A 27,129-nucleotide genomic window follows, 5' to 3' on the forward strand; every position below is an offset into this window, starting at 1 on the left:
TCATAGTATATTATTGACATTCCCATGAGACGTTTAAAAGAAATTTAAAAGAAAGGGAAAAAATGGAAAACCCTTGGCTGCCAAATAAGGTTAAGTAAGGTAAATGGCAACCTCCAAAAACTTTTAGGAAGGATTTTCATTGTTTCTCCCCTGAATCATTTTTTTGAATAAGCCCTCCCACTCAATGCATTATGAAATAGATCTATATCTATAGGAACAGCTTTGACACATCTAAACTTTAGGATAAAATGAGTCCTCAGACAAGATGATTCAGATACTTCTCAAGTACACAAAAATATTTTAGTGTCAATCTCGAATTGTTTTGCATTGAGGCTGCATCAACAAAGTGCCATGAGTGGAAGAGCCAAAGCTAAACTGTTTTAATTGTACACATTTTCAAGACATTGGATAATTTCCATATCATTAGAGCATAACTAAATATTCAGCTCTTAAACCTTCTTACCCTGAAATATAAAGAGCCATTTAAAAATCTAGATTATGGCCTGCACAGTTTTGAATAGATTTTTATATATGCTGTAATCCACCCAGAGTGACTGGGGAAACCCAGCCAGATGGGTGAGGTATAAATAAACTATTACAGTCATACCTTGGAAGTCGAACAGAATCTGTTCCAGAAGTCCACTCGACTTCCGAAACGTTCAGAAACCAAAGCTTTGCCGGAAGTTCGGCTTCCGAAAATCATTTGAAAACCGGAACACTCACTTCTGGATTTCAATCATTTGAGAGCCTATTTGTTTGGGAGCCAAGGTGTTCAAGATCCAAGGTACGACTGTATTATTTTTGTTATTATTTATTATTATGAAACTCTGTAGGGACGTGGGTGGCGCTGTGGGTAAAACCTCAGTGCCTAGGACTTGCCAATCGTATGGTCGGTGGTTCGAATCCCCGTGGTGGGGTGAGCTCCCGTCTTTCAGTCCCAGCTCCTGCCCACCTTGCAGTTCGAAAGCACCCTTAAGTGCAAGTAGATAAATAGGTACCGCTTTATAGCGGGAAGGTAAACGGCGTTCCGTGTGCTGCGCTGGTGCAGGCTCGCCAGAGCAGCTATGTCACGCTGGCCACGTGACCCGGAAGTGTCTGCGGACAGAGCTGGTTCCCGGCCTCTTAAGTGAGATGAGTGCACAACCCTAGAGTCCGTCAAGACTGGCCTGTACGGGCAGGGGTACCTTTACCTTTACCTTTATGAAACTGTGTACCAACTTGTGTACTCAAAGAAATGCACACACATCACTGCACTACTAAAATGAATGAGGAGCTACATGTGTGCAATGGAGGTCCATGTCTAAAAGGAATCACTAAATCAGAGCAAAGGAATTTAGGCCTCTGCTCACTTTGCAGTTTTTGAAACATTTTCAAACCTGAAACTCCATAATCACAGGGAATAAAAATGTACTTTCCCGAGGAGAGCTGTAATTCTTGAGCTTCTACCGTGAGTTCCTTAACAGGGAAAGATGGCACTAGGACTGTGCTTTGCCCACTCTTGCCTATGTGATTAATGGGTTCTGATGGGCACTTATTTTTAAGAGTCAGGGTTGTAGCAGGGATAAAATAAGACAGATAGAAAATATAAGCCATGGCTTCAATATTGTTCTTGGACTTTAGCTGCTAATATAATTCGCAAGGCACGATTTCCTGCCTTCTAATGATAACAAATTGCATTTAGCTGGCATCTTTCATCACAATGGGGCCCCAAGTGCTTTATAAACTGATTTGTAAACCATAAATAATCACCCACTCATGAAATGTGGCAATAGATTGTTGGCTCAATTCGTACTGCAGCATGAACTTCAGGGCAGGGCAATGACACAAGGCAAGAGCTTATTTAGTGCCTATGGTATTGGGCATGGAAATAATTTCAGCATGGAAGACGACTATTGGAAATAGAATTTTACTACAGAAATAGGCTGAGTGCAGTTACACCACTTAACATGAAAATAGTGACCTGGTATCTTATTGCAGGAAATATAAATTCCTGCTGTAGTGTTGTGGCTGCAAACTGGGAAGCCTGTAATTTTTGCCTGTGCGATCTCATCCATATGTCTGGTATTCAAAGGAGCTCAAAATGTGTGGAGTGCATATGCACCTCCACTTCTACAGTCCACATGTCTGAAGCCACATCTGCGCAGGAGCCTACTTGCATACCATCTGTGATATGTAACATGCCCTCCAACATATCCGGACCCCAAACTGGGACACTCAGCCATGAAAAATGCACTCAAAATGGATGCCGTAAATAAATGTGAGAAAACAGGATGCCTCCGTTTTTCCAGAACAGTTGTGAGTTATGGTCTGACGTCCTGCAAAAATGAAAGGTGCAGCTCATAGCTACAGAGCATTTGTCCTCTATGATATACAGTGGTACCTTGGTTCTCAAACTTAATCCATTCTGGAAGTCCATTCCAAAACCAAAGCGCGCTTTCCCATAGAAAGCAATGCAAAATGGATTAATCCGTTCCAGACTTTTAAAGACATCCCCTAAAACAGCAATTGAACATGAATTTTACTTTCTAACGAGACCCTTGATCCATAAAATGAAAGCAATAAACAATGTACTGCAGTCACACAATCAATCAATCAGTAGCTGAATTGGATTCCACACAGTCACAAAAATAAAACAAAAAGAGCCCAAAAACAAAAATGCAAAATAAATAGCAAAAACAGACACTCAAAATGGAAGTGTGGCACTCAAAACAGAGTATGTTCGGTTTCCGAAAAACTTTTGCAAACCGGAACACTTACTTCCGGGTTTGCAGTGTTTGGGTTCCAAGATGTTTGAGTAGCAAGGCGTTTGAGAACCAAGGTACCACTGTGTAGATGGAATCTCAGCTGTGTGGAGAACATGGGTGGGGGGCAGGAGCAGCAGTTCTGACCCTGCCTCCGCATTTTCGACCATCCACCAATGAACATTTGCACAGGACCTCAGCCACTTCTCCTTGCTTTCTAGCCCACTGTACCTGCAATGCAGAGATAATAATATCGAGTTTATCTTACAGGGATATTGCAAGGATGACTACGATAACGTATATGAAATACTGTTAAGTGTCAGGTATTGTTGTTGTTAATAAACAGTAATCACTTCTGGTTTGTATTGGTAGCCATGATCTGTAGCTTTTATTATTCTTTATATGAACTCTGCTGTGACCGAAGAATGACTTGCAAGCACTAAATCCTTGGTTGCCCAAGTATGAGATCAAAATCAAGTTGCTACTGCTGTTATTTCTATTGCTCCTGCTCACATTTGAGATCATTTGCAAAAGGGCAGGGTTTTGCTTGCACTCCGTAGGCCTTCATTATTGAATCATTCTTTATCAGTTTTGGAAGCAAAGGGAAATTACACTCCCACTTACTGGAGAGCCTAGGGGAGAAATGACAATATTTTAATGTCCCCCTTGCCACCGCACATTGATTTGAAGCTCTCTAGAAAATGCATTAATTTATTTAATGATTTCTGTAGCCCCTGCAAGCCCCGGCAAATATTAAAACTGTGCTAACTGCAAATGAGCTAAAAAGGAAAGCAAGATGAACTTTCTTCATCAAGCGTGCCCTTGGTTCTGCTTTAAAAAGCAAAGCAGCCCACAAACTGTTGGGAAATTATCTATTAATGTGAAGAATTAATTCCTTGTAATTTGTAATACATTTTTCATCTGCCAGCCTAGTCGACTACAAGAAAGGGGCACTGAAATAGTATGCTCAAGGTTGGGCAAGTACCTGGGAGAAGGGAGGCAGCGGACCAGCATTTATTTAATTGAATTGTGACATTTATATTCTGTCTTTCCTCCAAGGAGCTAAACACAATTCCCCCCCTTCTATCCTCACAACAACCTTGTGATGTAGGTTAGGCCAAGAATTAATGGTCCATCCAAGGTCACCCAGAAGGCTCCGTGGCTGAACAGGAATTGGAACTGGGTCTCTTCAGTCCTCATTTGACTTTATAAATTGTGCACCATTCTGGCTTAGAGAGGCAACACAGCAGGTTCCATCAGTGAAAAGTCACTCAAGCTAAGGAAGTATGGCAGTTATCAGGGCTGGCGCAGCCATTAGGCAGTGTGGGGCTGCTGCTCACCAGCACCAATTTGGGACAAGATCATGCCAATTTCCTGAAAAATCTTGGTGAAATTGCATGAGATCTTTCAGAACATGTGAGATGCTGGTGTCGGAGGCAGCAGTGTGGGCAGCAAGGCAGGGTGGCACTTGCCTCAAGCGGCAAAATGGGATGCACTACCCCTGGCAGTTATGACTAGCTCTGTATCAGTCTGCATTTCCTCCGCCAATCAGTGGTGGTACAGAGAATCAGTGATAAGCGATCCATAGAGCCTGGTAGTGTATATGGTTTTTTCTATGAGAAGAAACATTGCGAAATCAATACTTTTTGAGCCCCAGTTTGATACTGGAAATCAGGCTTATAACAGGTATGATCTAGACTAAGCTGAACTTAGTTCTCACTGGAATCAATCAGACTTAAGTCATGACTGACTTGTTTCATGGGCCTCAACCAACCATTTGAATCCAACCCATTACCTTTGGTTACCTTTTCACTTATGTAGGTCGTTATTCATTGAGTGGCAGACCTACATTTTGGGGGCCACTGTTATCTTCGTCAACTGAGTTGTTCCATGATGGATCACCACACCTTTGCAAAATCTGTGTTACTGACTCCCAGACTTCGGGATTGTTATAATATATACAATAATAATCAAATTGAGCTGTGTGACACAAACTGGGTCTACTAGACCCACAACTTTGAAGCAATGTGCACTAAAGTTGCTTCTGGGGCCCCTCTGGGATTACAGGCCCTGAAGCTGAAGCTTCATTAATTTCAAAGTAGATCCACCCCTGTCTGTACCCAGATAACTTATGAGATGAGACGCGCACTGGACATGAAATTTATATTGAATTTAATCAATTCAAAATTGAAATTTCTTGGATGGAAGAAGGACTTGTTTTGAATTTTAGCAGCAACTCTAATTGCTGCTGTGCTAGGACTGATCTCAGGAGGATCAGCATGGGGATCTCTGTCAAAACTACTATAAAAGTTACAAAAATAGGGGAAAAAAATAAGTTTATTCTAGCACCATGTACATCATGAAAAAAAAATTCACAACTTACTCATAAATTAAATAGTTTATAGGCACAACACACACACACACACACACACACACACACACACACACACACACCTAATCAAGAGTAATTGCTCAGTGGGACTTGCAACCCAGCCCTCTATATGATTCTATGATTCTATGACATGCCTACTCAAGAATTCCATTGAGTTCAATAAGGATTACTTCCAGAATTGCAGCCTTAAGCACTTAAGCGCACATTGGTTTTTAGGGTCTGATATTATTCATGTTTATTCAGAAGAAAGTGCTACTGAGTTCGGTAGGACATTCTCCCAACCATTTATGTGTAAAGTAGGCAAAACCTCTGTGTATTTACTCAAAAGTGACCCACTACACACAGTGGGGCTTATCCCCTAGTAAGTGTGCCTAGGACTTCAACATTTAATATGTTCAATGTTCTCTGCTTTGCACCTCCTGAGAATAGAAGCCAGGAATACAGCACAGTAATTGTAATTGACAGATTTAGTGATCTGGATAGAACAATCCTATAACTGGATGAATAGCTCCAAATCCATGAACATTGAAAAATGTCCAGATTTTTTTTCTCCTTTTGGGTGATTCATATTCAAATTAGATTCCCTGCAGATATTTAGAACATGACAGTTACTGTCAGTAGACAGAAATTCTTGCCAGAAGTAATTAAAACAAAAGGGGAGAGAAAGAATGTCATTGAGCACTGCCTTCTTCCAGGACACTAATGTGCTATTTCATAATAATTGCAGCACTAGCTTATTCTCTGATTGCTGTTTTCAATTACAGCAGCAACTATGTATCCTGCTGTAATTAACAGTTTGTATTTGTATTTACATTAGAAAAGTATTTTAAGAAGCTCAGACCAGGTAACCACTTTAAATTTGGATGAGTGTGTGAGGAATGCCCCCCCATTAGTATGTAGTTCTCACAAATTATGGGACGTGGGTGGCGCTGTGGTCTAAACCACTGAGCCTCTTGGGCTTGCTGATCAGAAGGTTGGTGGTTTGAATCCCTGCGACGGAGTGAGCTCTCGTTGCTCTGTTCCAGCTCCTGCCGACCTAGCAGTTCAAAAGCACCCCAAAAATGTGCAAGTAGATAAATAGGTACCACTGCAGCAGGAAGGTAAACACCATTTCCGTGCCCTCTGGTTTCCGTCACGGTGTTCCATTGTGACAGAAGCGGTTTAGTCATGACCCAGAAAGCTGTGGACAAATGCCAGCCTTTGACTAGACTTAACTGTCCAGGGGTCCTTTACCTTTTTACCTCTCACAAATAGCAGATGAAGTGGTAAACCTGTTTCTGGAGTGTACCGTTTCAGACTGCAGGTGAAAGTTCATGTGATAGAATGTTCTCCCATGTATGAATGTGTGTATATAGATATATATGAAATCCCTGAACACAATAGACTAGTTACCAGGACTCCAATCACCACTTGCTGTTTGTCTTTACCTATTCCTTTATTGATTTTGCATGCTATCCTTTTATTATGTTCAGGGGGGGAAACAACTGGAAAGTTGATTCATAAGAAAATGCAAATAACTGCCTTATTTTCCCTATATTTCTATGAAGTAATGATATAAATATGTCATCGATGAAGGTGCCATTTTAGCTAGAATTTGTAGCCAAGTTAGTAGAAAGCACACTGCCTAGCGATTCGGAAACATGCTCCATTTGGGTGACATCTTCTTGCCTTTCACACTAAATTCCAAATTCTTATTGTGGTTTAAAAGTCAGCTCACACCAATGGCTCTTTGATAATTTTCTCATGATATTATCCACTATTTCCTTCCACTATATTCAAACCGTTTAGAAGTATAGATTTTCTGCAAATCCTTTTAATTAAACCATATCCTACCCTGAGGATCTTCTCAAAATCTTCCATACCGACTTTTCCATCTTCAGCTATCTGAACATTCTGTGCTCTTTTTTTTAATTTGGATTTCATACCCTTTCTGGCAAAGATCCATGTCCTCCTGCTTGCACCGAATAACCCCAAGCACACTGATGATGCTCATTAAGGGAGCTGTGTTATTACTCAATTTTGATCGTAGGCTTGCTTTGGTAGAATGTCTATATTTTCATCATGCAGCTAAAAACCGAGCTATTTAAATGAAGCATCAACAGTGTGCCAGTGAAAGATGAGCCCATTTGCACTTGTTGCATAGGGCTATGGCAGATAGATGCAAAGCAGTTTTGAGCCCTGTGGATCCCCTTATCTATATTAGGACTTTGTCTGTTTTTTCTTTTAACCTGGGTCTTCCTGAGCTGGCCAGACCAAAATGCCGGCCAGTGCAAAAGGAAGAGTGTCATGGGGATTAGAACAAGTTTGTTTGCTCCTGGGTCTGAGAGAAGCCAATGTGACCTTTTGAAAGTAGCACAACAAGGAGTAAATATTGTATGAAGACGCAGGAAAATACTTCCACGCTATGCATTGGGAATAATGAGCATGCTGTGCAGATCACAGCTGTGCTGTTAGTGGTCTGCTCTCTACAGAATTGAGTGCAGCTCTCAGGCACACCATGAAATGGTTAGGCCCATTGTATGAACACCTCGGATCTTCCCTTCCTTGCTATCCTGTTTGGGTAGGAAAGAAAGAAAGAGAGTTGGTTTCCAGTTCCAGCTATATAAAGGAACTCCTGCTCCTGAAGAGTAAAGGATGCTCAGAGTATGCTCTGGCTCGAGGCTACTGAGAGTTCCCTTTCCAGGCTTGTTTGGTGTTTTGTGAAGCGCACACATTTTGCGCTTGTTAGAGCCAAATCTGAATCTTACAGAAGCCTGACCTTCCCCCCTCTATGCCATTCCCATGACGTTGTGCTTGCTGTTCATCTAGTGTACTTCGTACTCCCCCGCATACACACACCCCAATGCTGCCTTAGGACATCTCCACTGTTGCTGTTGAATGATTTCAAGTATTTTTGACATTTGAACACAACAATTAAGTAGTGTTGTAGCAAGCTGACCGTCAGGCTTTGAATTCTGCATTTGGCATGCTCTTGCCTTCATTGATAGGAAGCTAATCACAATGAGAAGGACCTATAAGCACTCAGCAGGCATACAACAGGAGACTGCAGGAATTAAGCTTCTGAAAGATCAGTTACACAAGAGTGAGTCATTTTCTCTCTCTCTCATAAAATGGTGTCACACAAAGATTAAATACCCTTTAATCTCATTTATTCTCATTAAACCCTACATTAAAGGAAGTGAAAATGATTATTTATTATTACATTTATATCCTACCTTTCCTCCAAGTAGCTCAAGATGAAATACATGGTTCTCTGCCTCCTCACTTTATCCCCACTATAGCCCTGGGAGGTAGGTTTGGCTGTGAGATGGTTGGCTAGCCCAAGTTCAGCCAATGAGCTTCATGGCTTAAGTGGGAATTGAACCCTGGTCTCTCAGGTCCCAGTCCAACCACCTAATCACTACACCACATTGGCTCTCAGCCTTGCACATGCATTTTATACTGTGAGTGTGGGCTAGAATATTGGAGGCCATCTTGGTCTCCTTCTGCAAGGTGGCAAAACATGACTCTCCAAATGCTTGGCTAGCTGGAATTAACTTAGCTGTCAGAACCTGTGAACAATGAGGAAAATGAAAAGACATGCAGCCATTTGTAAGATTTTTATACTGGATCAAGAAAGCCAATTCTGCCTGTTACATCACTTATATCTGCAATCTGCACTTGCAACACAACCACTGTTCCCCTGCCTCTTTGAAAATTGTGTGTCGAGGTCCCCAAGACACCCCCCAATAAAACACAATTGACACATGATTTTTAGTTTAAGGTTTCTGGCATAATTTTGGCCACAACTTTATTAAAATTACAAGCAATGTGAGTGGATTCTTAGGCATTGGTTGTGACGATCTGACCCCGCACAGGGACAGACAGACATTCGCACGCTCATGAAGTCAGAAAGGGAAAACATTTTGGGGAGAGAGACAGGACTGGGTACCATGGCTCACCTCTCCCCAAATGCTCCCAGGGGCTCTTGCGTGGCTCTAGCCCCTTGACAGGGGTTCAGACAAAAGCATGGCGAGCCCTTGGGTTCCTTTAATGGAAAACCCTTGCAGCAGCAGGATTTTGGAGGGGCAGGCACAGCCAATCCATACCCCTCCAACAACCAATTCCTAAACCAATGCCTAACCGCAACCTTACAAGTTGTGACGATTTGCTACGCAGTAGGCAAAAACCAAATGGCACCAGCCAATCAGCCAAATGGACAAAATTCCTACCGGGTCCCTGCCCCAAAAGCAGACGACCCCATGACAGGTATAGCAAGGTCAAGCGAACAACCTGAAAATAGGGAGGGAGGGCGGGTGATCCGATGAGCGCAGTGAAAAGAGGAAGCTCAACGCTAGCACAGGGTATTTAAAGGCTATGGCTGTCAGAATGGCAACATTTAAATCTCCCCAGCAAGAGGAAGCTCAATGATAATGGTGGCCAAACCCTTTTCCCGCCCAGCAACAGTGGGTGTCTTGTTAGCCCCCACCACAACATGTGCTCTCCATGAAGGAGAACACACTTTGTAGGTGTGAGACTGGATCCATTGGTGCTCTTCCATGAACTGAAAGAGGAGTCCTGTTCCTGGAAGAGTCTTTTATCCAGGCCTCTGCTAATGGAAAAGAAGGGGAAACTGTTTCCCCAAATTCCCCCTTCCCCCTCCAGGTCTTCAATCTTCCTTTCACAGAGAGGTCCACTGTATCAAAGGCTGCTCTGCATAGAGAAGGATGCTGTTAGCTTCAACCTACAGTTCTGCCAGGCAGATTTTGAAGGGGGGTGGCATTTGTGATGCCTACAAAAACAGAACTCCTGCAATAGCCTAGGAAATAAAATACTGCTTTAAATAACCCCAACTCTAAGTCAGTTTGGTATGATAGGAATAGGAGTTGTTTTTATTCACAGGCTTGTAGGGAAAAGCTCATTCATCAGTAATTCATTGCAGATAATACAGTATCATGTCTTGGGGTCTTAAAGGATTACTTAATAAGAAGCAACTGTTGAGGATAAAGAGCTGTCCTTCAAAAATCTGCATTTTGGCTATTTGTTTCCCCAGTTTTAATTATTATTAACTTACAAGTTTTTTTATTGAAAGATGAGACCGGTTTTGGTTGTTGTTGTTTTTTTTAAAAAGTCAAATCGATTTAGTTTGGTTCATTTGGGGCTATATAGGTCACAGCTGTTCAGTGTTTTTTTCTTCTTCTTTGCCACAGAATAGATTTTTACAGAGTGAATTAGAGTAATGGATTCATTTCAGGGATCTACATGGGGAATCTGATTAATAAATTATCCTTTTATGTGAAAATAATACTTCTGGATGTTTCTAATCTTGAGGATGCTTTGCAACGTATGCAAGCCCTGTGAGGTCATTAAATGAACTGTGTTAAGAGTGGATTATTGCCTTTGAGGGTTAGATTGTGACATATTTTGAAATATGTTTCTATTTTGGGGAAAATGTACAAACTCATTTCAAACTGCAAGGCAGAGTAATATTATACTTGGCTGTTCTAGGAAATTGAAAAGCCGGATATTTTTCTTTCAGCTTCTTTCTGACACCCAAACTACTTACAAAGGTTCTTTCTGCTAATTTAAAAATGAAAAAGGGAGAATTGAGGGAGGCTTAATCATCCTTAGGCACAAATCTAATATAACCCTCACTTTTAAGTGATTTCCCCCCCTAAAAATAAAAAATAAAAATGGATGCAGGAAGCAAATCAAGGCCTGAGTATTGTTTTCCCCACAGTATTTGAATAGGTTGTTGGTCAGATCTTTGAAGAGGGAAGTGAATTCTGCTCCTGGAAACAGTGGGTCAGGAGTGAATCACCTTATTAACAAAGTGACTATCTTTCCTCTTTTTGTGACCTCTTCTTACAGCCCTTGGAATGGTTACAAAAGCAGCCATACCTTTCCTCCTGGCACTTCTCCATGGAATGACACTGTGGCCCCATTCACACCACACATTTAAAGCACCACGATACCACTTTAAACAGTCATGGCTTCCCCTAAAGAATTCTGGGAGATGTAGTTTCTTAATGGTGCTGAGATTTTTTAGGAGACCTACCTATTCACCTCCCATCCCTTTTAAAGCCATCTAAATTTGCCTTCAGCACAAACACACACATATACATATACATCAGGAAGCAGGTAACGCTGTGGTCTAAGCCAGTGAGCCTCTTGGGCTTGCCAGTTGGAAGGTCAGTCGGTGGGGTAAGTTCCTGTTGCTCTGTCCCAGTTTCTGCCAACTCAGCAGTGCAAAGCATACCAGTGCAAGTAGATAAATAGGTACCGCTGCGGCAGGAAGGTGAATGGTGTTTCTGGGTGCTATGGCACTCATCACAGTGTCCCGTTGTGTCCACATGACCTGAAAAAGCTGCCTGTGGACAAACACTGGTTCCCTCAGCCTGAAGCGAGATGGGCGCTGTACCCCATAGTTGCCTTTGACTGGACTTAACTATACAGGGGTCCTTTACCTACACCTACACCTACAGATACACATACACAAGGCTTTGTGCTTACTTCTACTGTTTTAGTAAGCTATACATATATTGGATTTTGCTGCTGTAATGTAGGAAGGGGAAAGGTAAGCAGGAATGTTCTTGGGATTATGGGGGAAGAAAGAATTATGGACTCAGCATTTTATTCTGAACATTCTGTGCAAATGTGTGGTCAAAGGCAACCAGCTCCAGAATTCTTAGTCTGTAAAGTGACCACAATTGCTCCATTTTTTCCTAATACTGTATTCTACAAAGCCTGTAAATTCTATTCATTGTAAAATCAAGACTCTTTGTCTGATCAGTATGGAATTTTGCATGGAGACCCTGTGTAGTGAATGATATAATCTGGGCAATTCTTGGAGGTTAGAGTGGGGGGGAGGTAGAGTGTCCATTGAAAAGCAGATGTACTACAGCTGCTTTAGCTTCCAACTACAGGGGATCACATTAGTTTCTTGCAACTGTTCCCCACCCCACCCCCAGCATCCAAAGCATAAGACAAGTTTCTCTTTTGCATGTTTTGGGTGTGCTAAAAATTCATGGATATTGGAGGGGGCTTTTTTCATTTGTTTAATGAAAATCCATAGCGTTATAAGTTTTCAAACTTCTCATTTTAAATGAGAGTAATCTTAAGGCAAATTATGTAATGCATGTCAGATAGAAACCAACATTAAATCAGCACATTTGTTCCTGAACTAATACGTGGATTGGGTCTTAGTTGTTCCCTGCCTTCCATGCTTCTGACTGTTCAGTTGCAATCACAAGCTCACAGCAATAGAATCAAAATACTTTCAAAATGGTGTGTGCGTGTCTTCAGAGTGGAGAGCCAGTGTGGTGTAGTGGTTAAGAGCGGTAGTCTCGTAATCTGTGGAACCGGGTTCGCGTCTCCGCTCCTCCACATGCAGCTGCTGGGTGACTTTGGGCCAGTCACGCTTCTTTGAAGTCTCTCAGCCCCACTCACCTCACAGAGTGTTTGTTGTGGGGGAGGAAGGGAAAGGAGAATGTTAGCCACTTTGAGACTCCTTAAAGGGAGTGAAAGGTGGAATATCAAATCCAAACTCCTCCTCTTCTTCTTCAGTCCTATACACCTAGGAATAAGGTCCACTGAAGTCAAGAAGAGTTAGTTCCGTGCAGACAGGGATAACAGTTTTGCACTGTAAAAGGACATGTATAAAGATGTACTTAAATTCAAATGTTTATTTACAGACTACTTTGGAAATGGGACCGAGCAGACTTTTGGGTGCACAGAACACATGCATGTGATACAGACTGGAAACAGACTCATTTACCCATCTATCTACCCCTACCATAATTGTGTCAGGCTTTCAAGCTTTCTCTGCTCTGCTTGTATATTTTAACAAATGGGGGGTGGCAGTTGCTTTGGCATCCCCCATCTGTACCCATGTGCTTTTGGTCCATGAGTGAAGTTTTAAGCATCTTAACTCCTGCTATAAACTGGAGGGTTGGGTTCCTTCACAGAATATAATACATTAACCTCTGATAAAGGTTAGGTTTAGAGCATGTCATTGGCAGGTAATGGAGTCTTTCCCTCCCTATGGGAAATTGTTAGTGGCAAGGAGGGTTCATTAGCAAGAGAAAGAGACAAAGAAGTTTCTGTTATAAGTTCTGGATTGTATTCTAGTCCGAGCACACCAATTCAAACTAATGAATCTTAGTTAGTCATGCCCACTTTAATAGAAATTAGAGGACTTATCTGCACTTACCTTTGGCCCTGTGCTTTCCAGTACTTTAGAGCTCCATGTCTGACTGCTCTTTTTTCTCCCCAAAGCTTTCCCTGTGGAAACCCACTCTTTAAAGCAGAATTACAACAAAAGTCACTAAGGTTTTCTGCAGATTGCCATTTGCTATGCTGCAGCGGTAAATAATGGGGGTTTTTTTTGCGGGAAACCTCTGGAGCACACACAAAAAAGGTGTGTTTGGACCCAGAGCTTTACAGTTCAGTCCATGCCTGAAAAGTAGAGAGGTAAAGTAAGTAAAATAAACCCCTTAGTAGAACTTGTCTTGGATACAACCCACTGTCTGAGTGGCATGCAAAATTCATGCAGGGATTTGTACAGTCCACCTGACTTCAGTCGCAGGTGTTTGTTGGCCTACAACGGGTGTGTATCTATTACCTTTTTAATAATGTTTGTGTTTTGTATCCGACTGTGTATTTGTTCAGAGACAGGGAACTAATAAAGTTATGTCCAATAGTAATAAGACTAGCCATAAAGCAAACACAGAATCCAAAGATATGGCTGTACCGTCTGTATGATATTCCAATTATATTTTCAGCAGTTTTGATTTGCATCGCTTACAAAACATTTGCCTCGCATCATCTGCTTCATCCCGTACTCACATGCCAAACGCATGTTTTCATTTTCTCTGTCTGCATTTCTGGAGTTCTGCCAGGGATGGCCAATTTCTGTATTCTTCAGGCAGCTCAAGTCTCTGGACTGCTATCTCCTTATCGTTATAAACCCAGCTGCTTGACTAAGAAACTTTTATCATTCTTTACTATATAATTTATATACAGTGGTACTTCAGGTTAAGAACTTAATTCATTCTGGAGGTCCGTTCTTAACCTGAAGCTGTTCTTAACCTGAAGCACCACTTTAGCTAATGGGGCTTCCTGCTGCCGCTGCGCTGCTGAAGCACGATTTCTGTTCTCATCCTGAAGCAAAGTTCTTAACCCGAGGTACTATTTCTGGGTTAGCGGAGTCTGTAACCTGAAGTGTATGTAACCCAAGGTACCACTGTAGTGCCATGAGTATGCAGGGCACTTTGTAGTTCTCCGTCTCAAGGAGTTTACAGACCTCAGCAGTCTGGGAACTTCTGCAGACGAGTTCCTTCCCACACTGCAAAAGCAATGTCAGATGTTCTGGACTATGTGAGTGAAGCACAAACTCTGGCTCAGGGATGGGGAACCTGTGGCCATCCAGATGCTGATAGACTCCAACTCACATCTTCGCTGCCCACTTGCCTTTCTGGCTGGGATTGACAGGAGTTGTAATCCAACGGTATCTTGGGGACCACGGGTTCCAGTCTTTGCTCAAGCTTCTTCTTCTTCTTCTATCATTGCCTCCCCTGGAAAACATGCTGTAAAGCTAATATGGAAATGGACCCTTAGAGGTATAGGCCATAGTTTGTTTAATTAGCCAAAGGCCTAGGAGGAGGAGAAAAAGTTTTTGCCTGGTGCCTAAAGATATGCAATGAAGGTATCAGGCAAGCTTCCCTGGGGTGAGCATTCCACAAGTGGTGAGCCACCATAGAAAAGGTCCACTCTCATGTTGCCACCCTCTGGACAGAGGAGGCACATGAAAAAAGGCCTCAGATGATGATCACACGATTCAGGTTGATTCATTTGACCAGGACTGCTAACTTCCTTTTAATTATTTTTTTCCCCTTTCCCTGTGCCTTATAAAATAAATTAAATGAAATAGCTGCTGCCTAACAGGCAGAAATTCAGCAGATGCACAGTCTAAACACTGTACCTATTGGCTGTCAATCTGCTGTGCAGTTGTATAACCTCTGGTGCTCTAAACCCAATTATTTTCATTTTTTTAAAAAATCTATCCATGCTGATGCTTGCTCACAAACTGTGTGTCACAAACTATACTCAAAAGTATAATAAATTCAAAATTTCCCTCACTCCAAACAGAGACACTGTCCCAGTCGCCTGGAGCAGAACCCACTGGCTGTCTGCAAATGGATACAGCTTGCTTTTCACCCATTTGTGGATGAGCTGCTCTGTGGCCTTCCAAGGGAGTCGCTGCCAACACTGTTTGATTAGAATCACAGCTGTACAATAAACAGATATTGTGTCTCAATCAAAGCCACAGCACAGAGCTTCCTTTATACCAATGGAGTCAGCACTTCCAAAATTGCGTCTGCTCTTTATGGCCTTTGGAATGTCTGCTTCTTGGGGATCCTTTGCAGTCCCATCCCTCCCGCATGTTATATGTGGGTCTGCCTCTGAAGACAGTTCAGAAACTTCAGCTGGTGCAGAATTTGGCAGTCAGGTTGCTCACTGGGGCAAGAGGATTTTGCAGTCAGGTTGCTCACTGGGGCACGGGTTGCCAATTAGTTTCTTGGTCCAATTCAAAGTGCTGGTTTTGATCCATAAAGCCTTAAATGGCTCAGGACAGCCATACTTCAAGGACTGCCTCTCCCCAGCTGAACTAATTTGGACCCTACAACCACATGTCATACCCTCCAACATTTCTCCAATGAAAATAGGGATGTCCTATTCTATAATAATAATTTTACTATTTATACCCCATCTATCTGACTAGGTTGCCCCAGCCGCTCTGGGTAGCTTCCAGTATAGATATAAACATAATAAAACATTAAACATTAAGAAAACTTTGCTATAAAGGGCTGCCTTCAGATGGCTCATACCTTCATACCTTCAAACATTTCTTTGATGAAAATAGCGACAACATAAGGGAAAGTGGGACATTCTGGGATCAAATCAGAAACTGGGATGGCTTTTGTAAAACTGGGACTGTATCTGGAAAATAGGGAAACTTGGAGGGTCTGTCATGTGAGGCCCTTCTCCATGTGCCTCTAACATGATAGGTCCATAGGGTGGCAACATGAGAATGGGTAATTGCTGTGGTAGCTCCCTGCTTGTGGAATGCGCTCCCCAGGAAGGCTCGCCTGCAACCTTCATTACGTATCTTTAGGTGCAAGGTGAAAACACTTCTCTGTAACCAGGTCTTGGGCTGCTTAACATTCTATGGCCTTTTGAATGTATTTGTGGGAGGGTGGCCATTGGTTTGTTTTTGTTATGTATTTTATGTTCTCATTTTGTATTTTTATGTTGTGAACTGCCCTGCAATCTTCAGGTGAAGGGCAGCTTACAAATTTTAAAAAGAAGAAAGAGGAAGAAGAAACATAGATATTGCATTGTGTGGAAAGTGTAGAGAACGGGCAGTAAAGAAAATAAGATATAGCCCACATTTCTGCATGCTGAAAGCACTGATTGCCTGCCTGAACCTGGAAACCATCTAAACTCTGGGCTGCTAGGGGCTCCAAAGTGATGTTGCCCACAGCATGATTCCTCTTGAGTGTTTACTGTGTCATCCGCTGTTATGCTGCGCTGGAAATGTTAAGTCTCCTCGGGGAAAATCAATAGCTGAAATTGTGCCCACATGAAAATAATTTGTATTGTAGAAATAAACAGGAAGTGTTTCTTTTTCTTGTTTTGTTTTTAAACTGCCTCCCATATCTTGGAAACAATCTGGAGCAAATCCCCTCCTAGCTAGTGAGAAGCAGAGTTGCTTTTTATATACCTAGAAAAGAAAAAGCTGAAGAGTTGCTTTTCAAGGATGCAATAGTAGGCATGTGATGTCCCTAGGCCAGGTTCAATAAACATTCCATGCGCTCCCTCCATCCTGGAAGTCTGCCTCGAATTGATTGGTGTTCGTCCGTGCAGTCTTGCAGCAGCTCTTGTGAAGAGAGCTAGTCGGAATTATTTTTATCGATTCTGCCACTATGTAATTTTTATAGAGCTGTTTGACCAGTGCGACCCGATACATATCATTACAGGGCTTTTGCTTTGTTTTGTTATCCCCTGAATGTACATGCAAAGCATCAGAACCACGCCAAAACATGATTACTAACAATTTGAGTTTTAATCTTGTCATCCCCTTGAGATTTCGGGGGAGGCATTTCCAACTCTGGAATTCATAAATGATAGGTGAAAAAGGACAAACGGGCAGTTCCTGATTGATGTGAGGACAGACTGCTAAACTTCAAAGCTGCGAGTTACGTAATAAGGATTAGAGGCTCCTGTTACAATTGTTAAAATACCAACCACAACTGCTATGATTAAACACCAAGAAGAAATGCCAGTGAGGCTTGCTAAAGCTTCTGGCGTTCTTTGATCATCATAAACAAGGCATTACAAGGCCCCACGTCATTTTCTGACTCAGATTAAAATATACAAGGTGGAGATGTAGGTCTGGTTGATGGTGTGACCCCAGAAGTCTCTGTTCTGGTGCCTAATGCTTTGTTTCACTTAGTTTAAATGAACCTTGAAAGTTTTTGTTGCCTAAACAGTCTGCTCAATATCTTTGCCTCAGGATTGGATTGTTGCCTACAATCTGGTAGAAATAATAAGAGGGGAAATGAGAATATGAACTGAAATCATTTTGATTTATGCTGTATCCTCTCAGTGCAGTGTGTACCTTTTACCTGTGACCTCCTAGCTTAATCAGTATCTTCCAACATGGTTAAGACAGTTGTTCATCCACACACAGCACCTCTGCTTCATTCCTATCCCCCAATATAGGAAAGAAAGGTCTTTAAGGCACATAAGGGAAAGGAATCTGTGTAAGCTAATATTGCTTGCTAACATGCCACAAAGAACACCTAGTGGAAATATTATTGAAGTTTCATAGCAGTTACATGAGTGGGGACTCAAGCATATCCTGTAGTCAGGTGTCTTGTTTGTAGAAATTCATCACTTAGGTGATGCTGACATGTAAGTACATACTCTCCTAGTGTCTTGGTTTTCCAGGGACAGTCCTGGAAATATGAAAGCCATCTTGGCTTCTGATTTGATCCTGGAACGTTTTTATTTTTCCTGCCTGTGCCGCTGCTGCCAAGCTCAGGGAAGAGGATGAGCTGGCGCTTGTTCTAAGCAGCAGCAGAAGCAAGGGAGCATTCCAGGGCTTCTCCAGGGCCACTGCTGCCAGAATCCTCCCTTGGGCAGCTTGTAGTGAGTGCTGGAGAGCCGGTGAGGAGGACGAGAAGCTGCAGCCATCAAGGCAGGCAGAGGGCAGAGTTGCTCTGGGCAGGAAGAAAGGGGGAACAAAATGGGGCACAAGGAGTCTTGATTTTTTTTAAAAAAAAATGCTTTGTGTGTCTGTGTCTAATCTTGCCCCTTTCTAAAATATATTTATTGCTCTGTGTGTGTGTGTGTGTGTCCCAGGTAATGAAATAAGACTGGGATTAAAGGGTTTCCTCCAGACAGTGGAGGGCATGTGTGCTGTGTCCTATTGGTGTGATGGTCCTCACCTTTCTTCTGAAGGACATGCTCTGTGGAAGAAGACGGGCAAAAATCAAGGAGGGTCATTGGGGGGGGGGGAGAGTGAAAATGTTCCATCTGAGGAATGCTGGAGGGTATGCAAATAATAAAACTGATAGTTCAAGAGACAAGAAAGGAATATTTCTAAAGTGCAAACAGGTAATTATTGTACTCCAGAAGGAGACATGAAAACGAAGCAGATATTTTCATCCGGCTTCCCCCCATTTCTCTCTCTCAGTGCAACACCTCTTATAACCCAAAGCAACGCTCTGAGGCTACATTCACACCATTAATTTAAAGTACTATGATATCACTTTAAACAGATACATCTTTCCCCAAAGAATTATGGGAGCTGTAATTCATTAAGGGTGCAGAGAGTTGTTAGGGAAACCCGATTCCCCTCCCCAAGCTACCGTTCCCAGAGTGGTTTAACAATCAATCCCTCTTCACAGGGAACAAACTGCAGCTTTCAGAATGTTTGTTTGTTTGGTTGGTTTGTTTGTTTGTTTGTTTGTTTTATTTGTACCCCACCCATCTGACTAGGTTTCCCTAGCCACTTTGGATGGTTTCCAACAAAGATTAAAAATACATTAAAATGTCACACATTAAAAACTTCCCTAAACAGGGCTGCCTTCAGATGTCTTCTAAATGGCAGGTAGTTGTTTATCTCTTTGACATCTGGTGGGAGGGCGTTCCACAGGGCGGGCGCCACTACTGAGAAGGCCCTCTGCCTGGTTCCCTGTAGCTTTGCTTCTCACAGTGAGGGAACCGCCAGAAGGCCCTCGGCACTGGACCTCAGTGGCTGGGCAGAACGATGGGGATGGAGACTCTCCTTCAGGTGTACTGGGCCGAGGCCGTTTAGGGCTTTAAAGGTCAACACCAACACTTTGAATTGTGCTCAGAAACGTACTGGGAGCCAATGTAGGTCTTTCAGGGCCGGTGTTATATGGTCTCGGCGGCCGCCTCCAGTCACCAGTCTAGCTGCCGCATTCTGGATTAGTTGTAGTTTCCGGGTCACCTTCAAAGGTAGAGTGCATTGCAGTAGTCCAAGCAGGAAATAACTACAGCATGCACCACTCTGGCAAGACAGTCTGCGGGCAGGTAGGATCTCAGCCTGCATACCAGATGGAGCTGGTAGACAGCTGCCCTGGATACAGAATTGACCTGTGCCTCCATGGACAGCTGTGAGTCCAAAATGACTCCCAGGCTGTGCACCTGGTCCTTCAGGGGCACAGTTACCCCATTCAGGACCAGGGAGTCCTCCACATCAGCCAGCCCCCTGCCCCCCAAGAACAGTACTTCTGTCTTATCAGGATTCAACCTCAATCCATTAGCTGCCATCCATCCTCTAACTGCCTCCAGGCACTCACACAGGACCTTCACTGCCTTCACTGGTTCCGATTTAAAAGAGAGGCAGAGCTGGGTATCATCCGCATATTGATGGACACCCAGCCCAACCCCCCTGATGATCTCTCCCAGCAGCTTCATGTAGATGAAAAGCATGGGGGAGAGGACTGAACCCTGAGGCACCCCACAAGTGAGGGCCCAGGGCTCTGAACACTCATCCCCCAACACCACTTTCCGGACATGGCCCAGGAGGAAGGAGCGGAACCACTGTATAATAGTGCCCTCAGCTCCCAGCTCCTCTAGATGGTCCAGAAGGATGTTATGGTCGATTGTATCAAAAGCCGCTGAGAGATCCAGCAGAACTAGGAAACAGCTTTCACCTTTGTCCCTAGCCCGCCAGAGATAATCAACCAGCACGACTAAGGCAGTTTCAGTCCCGTGATGAGGCCTGAATCCCGACTGGAAGGGATCCAAATGGTCCGCATCCTCCAGGTGTGCCTGGAGTTGTTCAGCAACCACCCGCTCAATCACCTTGCCCAAGAATGGAAGATTTGAGACTGGGTGATAGTTGGCCATACTGGTTTTTTAAAGTTTTTTTAATATGTTTTTAATATGTTTTTTTAAGAAGTGGTTTAATGACTGCCTCTTTCAGCGGGTCTGGTTTAATGACTGCCTCTTTCAGTGGATTGAAATTGATTCCATGCAACTCGACCAGACAGGGCTCTAGCACTCTCTCGCCCCAGCCCTGCTCCCAAGGTGATTGTTTGGGGGGAGGCCATGACTGTTTAAAGTAGCACCATAGTGCTTTAAATATATGGTGTGAATGTGGTTTAAGAGGTAGACAATCCTTCCTGATATTGAATTGCCTGATAAGGGACAGAAACCTGTCACCGCAATGTGGCTGTTTCGTGATACCTAGCTTCCATGTGAATGTGAGTGTGCAGAACCAGAGTATTTCTGAGTCATGCAAGAAAGAGTCATCCATAAGTAGCAAGAGGTAGTATCTGGAGCAGGTGCTACTGACATATAATGATCATTTCCAGGTACTTTGCCAGTTCTTGTTTTAGTTTTTTGCTTACTGGAAAACAACAGAATCACTTGACTTATATTATGAGTCATTCTGACATGAGTGTAATTGTGGGGGGCAAGTGAGTTTCTCATCATTCCCTCCAACATTGTACAAGACATCACACATACATTCCTATCTAGAGGGTTTGCAATCTGATGCAAAAAGCAAAGGGCTGGGGATATTCATGAGGGATTAATAAGTGAGTAATGCAGGTACATTGGGAATAACTCAGGCGGCAGTAGAAGAGCAATTAAGGAGAGGCTAAGTGGCTCAGGAAAGGTTTTGCTGCAGAACTGGGTTCTCTAAAGAGGCTAAACAAGAGGCTAAGGGAAGCAGAGTGCTGAAGACAGGAGAGAGGGGACAAAGCTGTTCAGATTCAGGAGTTCCAGTCCTGGTTCATCAGCTGGAACTGACATTTGGGTTCCCAAAAAACACAATGTTTCATAAATTGGTCCCCATAGTAATATCTCTTCGCAAGCAGTGCACTAAACCTAGAATAATTGGTGCAGGAGGGTTTATTGCAAATAAATACATCTGCACAGCACAGCCTACAAATCACTTGAAACAGCTTAATATCTGCAAAGAACATGACTGCCACAATTTTTATTTGCAAGGAACAAGGCCTTCTTGACAGTGGCACCCACTTTATGAAGCGCTCATGCTCATCCTCAAGAAATCAAAGGGATGAGCTCCTTTGCAGTCTTCCTGAAACAAGCCAAAGCTTTCCCTGATTAGCAGGTCTGTGAGGATGATGCTGTTGCCTATGTTGTTCTTGGTGTGATTTATTGTGTTGGATTGTTTTATTTTAAATGAATTGGTATTACATTTAGGACTTTTGTTTTTATTACTGTTTTTACTATTGTAAACCTACTTCTAGAGTTAGATGGTGAAAAGATACATAGTATAACAAGCCAAATAACCACTATTAAGAACATATAAATTTAGATGTTGTTATTATTATTATCATCATCATCATCATCATCATCATCATTTTGCACTCCCTCGGCTTTGCGCCCTGTTGCGGGGAAACCACTAGCACTACCCTAAATCCAGTGCTGGCTTTAGCTACCCAATGGCTTCTTGTCATGAAGACTATATATTACCTTCAGTGTAAGGAGACATGTGCCTCTGAATACTAGTCAATGTCAAACATAACAGAGGGTGCTATAGCAGTCAGGTTCAGCTTCTTGGCTTCCTACAGGAATCTGGTTGGCTACTGTAAGAATAGAATGCTGGACAAGATAGTCCATTGGTCTGAGCCTTTCTCATATGTTCTTATCTCTCAGGGTTGTTGCATTGATATAATGGGCGAAGAAAGATGAAATATAAATGGAATATTAACCTACTAGGTTTTTTATAGTGATGCTCCAAAATTCAGTGCCATGTACATAGGCATTCCTTGTTGAGTTCGGTGGGACTTACTTCCAGGTAAGTATGTTTAGAATTGCAGCCTCAATGTTGTATCAGCTAAAAACTATCAAGGAAACATATTCCTGTGTGTGTATGCAGAGGTGCTACTTTGTAGAGATATTTCCCTATAGAAAATGGGCATATAAACTTAACCTTGCATAGTGCATTGCGGAGCAAGGGTGACTCTTGTTTGGGATGAAGCTGGATTCTAACAATATCAGTATTGCATCTTTAATGACATCTCTAGTGGTTTCCCAGATTAAGGAAATCTTTAACTGTGTTTTATTGTGTCGTTTCAGTTTCTCCAAAGATAAGTCATATCTCAAATGACATTGTGGTGAATGAAGGAAGTAACGTCACGCTGGCCTGCTTGGCTACAGGGAAACCAGACCCTTCCATTTCTTGGAGACATATCTCTCCATCAGGTATGCTCAAAATCCACTCGATTTGATTCTCTGTCACAATGTGCATGGGGTTTTGGTGTGTTTGTGTGCGGTTTGGGCTGTTGCAGCTGTTTTAAGTTACATACAAGTCTAATATGAATTCCAAGTGCCAGGTTGTTCAGGAACCTAGAAATTTGCTAGAAAATTTGAAATATGTTACAGAATTTGATTAAAATCACTAATTGGATCATACTAGTGGTAAAATCCATGATATAAATGGCAGCAGTCAGAGAGTAGCTATTAGCTTTAAAATGTTATATATATGTGTTTCTGTGTGTTTTGTTTTGTTTTCATTGTTAACAGACAGTTTCTGGCTTTGAGTTCCTGCCAAAATCAGTACCCTGTGGAAAGGTGAAACTGGTTAATGAGAAAGGGGGGAAACTGCACATTTTCAAGGCTTTCTCCCCATGTTTGAGTGCCTCAGGCAAGAGATCTGAAGTTAGTTTCTAGCTTTTATCTGTTCTTGCTCCACCCTACACAGGCACCCAACACACATGGCTATTTAACTATTTAATAGACTCCACCCTGACGTTTTCTTCTCTTGCTTTCATGTGCAAGGGAGAATGCAGATTCCAGGCAATGGAAGTGGTGCAATACAGACAGCTAGGTTAACAGCCTCAAAGGAGGTGGCAGGGAAGCTGCAAGTGGGGATTCCTGCTCAGATGATGGAAACACAATTTTGCCTTCCTGCCAGAAGCAGCATGGTGTGGAATTGCAGCTCTATTGCCAGAACAATGGAGATATACTCCCTTGTCTCATAGGAACATGGGAAGCTGCCCTATGCTAATTCAGACCATTGGTCCATCTAGCTCAGTATTGTCTACACTAGGGTTTCCCAAATTTGGGAGTTGTAGTCCAAAAACAGCTGAAGACCCATCAATCCTAGCTAGCAGGACCAGTGGTCAGGGATGATGGGGACTGTAGTCTGAAAACAGTTGGAGACCCAAGTTTGGGAAACTTCTGTCTACACTGTCTGGCAGCGGTTCTCCAAAATTTCAGGCAAGATGCTCCCCATCCCTACCTAGCCATGCCAGAGATCAAGCCTTGTATCTTCTGCATGGAAACCAGATCCTCTACCACAGAGCTGCAACCCTTTCCCATGAAACTTGCATGTTGTATGGAATTCAAGGAGGATAGGATGGATATGTGATCTTGGAGATGCACATATGTGCAGGAGGCACCAAGGCTAATAGAGAAAGAGAGGCCTAGAGTGAGCAGGGGCAGGTGGAGGCTGCTCATCACCATGGGAATTAGGTGACCCTAGAAGGAGAAGGGCCCCAAAGGGAGTGGGTGAGTAGTGATTGTTTCTCCTCCATTTCCACAATGGGAGTTGGGCAGGGGATAGGCTCAGGCAGAGAGAGGGCTATAGGCTTTACTCAGCCCTGAAGCCTACTGTGTTGGGTCAGTTCTCTATTTCAACCCAACTTACCTCACAGGGAAGGTTTGTGGCAAATTAAAAAAGGGGCTTTATTGAGCTTCTTGGAGGAAAAGTGGACTAGAGAAGTAATTTGGAGATGTTGATGAACTATAGCTTTTCATATCCCTGTCTTTGGGTGATGCTGGCTGGGGCTGATGGGAGTTGTAGTCTAGAGAGCCACAGGTTCTGTTCAGTTTCATTTGCATCCTTTGCTTCCCCTTTCCTCCACATTCCTTTCTCCTCTACATTCTTTTACTCTGTTTGCCTCTTTTCCCTTCCTCCCCCTTAACAACTAATCATCTCAGGGTGGTGGCTTCTTAGACCTGCCTTCCCCTCTCCTCTTTTTGTTCTTGCTGTATAGAGTGCCATGCATGTTGGTGACGCTAGATCAGGGGTAGTCAGTGCTGATGGACTACAACTCCCATCAGCCATGAATGGTATTGGAGAGCACCACACTGGCCATCTCTGTGTCAGATGAATAGCATTGACAAAATGGCCACCAACTGCAACTTCAAGGAGGAGAGTTTATGTTGGGTTTAAGAGCTTATTCCGGTAGTTAGACAATATTTAGATAGTAAATCAACCTCATATGGATCTGGGTGCTGGAGCCACATCCTAGCATGCCTAAAAGAAAGGCTAAGCAGCACTTTGCTTTATAGTGGAGGGCTTGAAAGAATTACTAATAGTGACCTTTAAAAGAGCAACAATTAAACCTTTTTAAGTGACCACCAAGGGAGTAGAAAAATCAGTTACTTCATAAAGGTGGTCTTTAACTAAATGTCAAACAAAATTGTGTTGGGAACCTTGGGGAGTCTTCAAAGTGGGAACCTAGGACGTGAACTCTCCTAAAAGGCGACACGGGGCCTTGAGTTGCATTGTGAAAATGACATTAGCAGAACCTTGCTGCCACCTTGCAATTTCAGTGCAAAGAGAAATTTGGAATATCCCCCCACAGCTGAATTTCTGATTAAATCAGCACAGGATTTATTTATATATTGAAATATTTATAAACTGTTCTTTCATAAGATATATCAAGGCAGTAACTTGAGTCTTTTATTCAATCCTAAACACACTTACTAGAATGTAAGCCCCATTTAACACACTGGGACTTCCTTCTGAGTAAACAGGTGATCCTGCTGATGAATGTGGCCAACTCATTGGATCAAGAGATTAGATATGAATAGCTTACTCCCATGAGATAGCATCCTTTGATGAATGATGTCTTCATAAAAACTTCTATTAATCTACATTGCATGAGAATTGGGACTACTTAGGTAAATTGAAACTAAAAAAAATACCTTTGGATAACAAAATCAATTAGGATTGTGCAGAAAAGATCCACAAGGAGGAACTCTGGTTCCTTCCCAGTCATGGTCACCCCTTTTGCATTCTGAATGATTGGTTGATACATGAATGTTCTAAAGAAGAAAAATGTTCTCTAGTAATCAGCCACTGGGAATAATCAGCGGAGATGAATGCAAGTTAAACACTTGTTAATGCCAGATGGTGCTGAACCAATAAAGTCTGATTCAAATATTTAGGAGTTCCTGGAATGTACAGCTTTAGAATGCATATCTGGATCCTTTTCAGTAAAGATGCCCCTGCATGTTGAGAGCTAGGATAACAGGGAAGTTTTGGGTGAGTGTTCCAATATGGTACCCTCAATCTGCAGCCTGAATAAGTATAATCCCATGAAAACTTGTGGAAACAGTTAAAGCCTAGAAAAAGGGCACAGCAGGCTACTGAGTTTGGTCCCCTGTCCTAGGGCAGGATACCTATTCGCTAAGGCATTATAGAGATGTTTTCCCAGTCTCCTAAGAAAAAAAAATCAAGACTCTGTTACTGCAAAAATTAAAATAGGAACAATTGGAAGGGAAAAGAAATCTGATGGGTAGAGAAATGACTAAATATTCTCTCCCCACTTTCCACTCTAAACCAACCCACCCAGAACATACTTGCCTCTGCAATGGGTGTTTTAGTTGAGATTCCTGCATTTGGGTCTCTTCCAACTCTATACAGTTCTATGATTCTGCTATGGTCTTCCCTAGGCAAGTAACTCAGATAGGGGTCATGGTGTCTCAGTTCTTTGGTAGAGATAATATTTAGTTTCATTTGCACAACTGCAGCCATGCAGATCCATAGAACACTTGAATTACATTTTAATGAATGAACAAAATGAATGAATTGATTACACTTAACTGAATAGTGTTCCATTTGGACATGAGTATTAACTAGAAACAGAATCATTCATTTAAAATAAGGCCTCAGAGAATGCTCCAGTTACGTTTAACCATGTACATTCTAGCACAGAAATGCTGGTGGATCTCACTCCAGAGAGGCATAAGATGCTCATGTTGTGTCAACGAGGTGTGATCATGAGGATGATTTCAAGCCTGACAAAATAAATGGAAGACGTACACCTGTAAGCTATTCTCTGAGACTATGGCAAGGAGACTATTGTTTAAGAAAAGATGCATCTGCAGTATATTTCATGCCTTGTTTGAGGCACTGGCTTCCAAGTACCTACATTACTGTATCAGCGTTACTAGAGAGTTTTTTTGGGTGACTGCTTGGCAATCTGATATGGCTGAAATCCTGGGTCACCCTCTACTACGGAGAAAATTATGCTAGGGTAAAATAATTTATAAGGAGACAGCTTGTAGGCATCCTAGAATGGAGTCTAGAAAAACACACACAGAGAAGCTGAGGGGGGGGAATAGAACCTTCTAGTCTAACTAAATTATCAAATAGGTAATAAAAGAAGCTGGGCTTATAGGGGAAAGAACAAAGGGTTTTTCGTTATGTGG

The 27,129-nt window shown here is 42.5% G+C and overlaps 1 protein-coding gene across 2 annotated transcripts in view; it reads left to right on the plus strand.

Moving 5' to 3' along the window:
• Positions 1–27,129, plus strand: part of NEGR1 (neuronal growth regulator 1) — a 452,691-nt gene that overhangs the window by 272,985 nt on the left and 152,577 nt on the right. For both annotated transcript variants that reach the window (XM_028733090.2, XM_028733091.2), the window contains exon 3: positions 22,762–22,887. In XM_028733090.2, coding sequence (XP_028588923.1) covers positions 22,762–22,887 — 126 coding nt within the window. The remainder of the gene's footprint in view (positions 1–22,761; positions 22,888–27,129) is intronic.

Source organism: Podarcis muralis, chromosome 5 (genome assembly GCF_964188315.1).
Source record: "Podarcis muralis chromosome 5, rPodMur119.hap1.1, whole genome shotgun sequence".
Classification (NCBI taxonomy): domain Eukaryota; kingdom Metazoa; phylum Chordata; class Lepidosauria; order Squamata; family Lacertidae; genus Podarcis; species Podarcis muralis.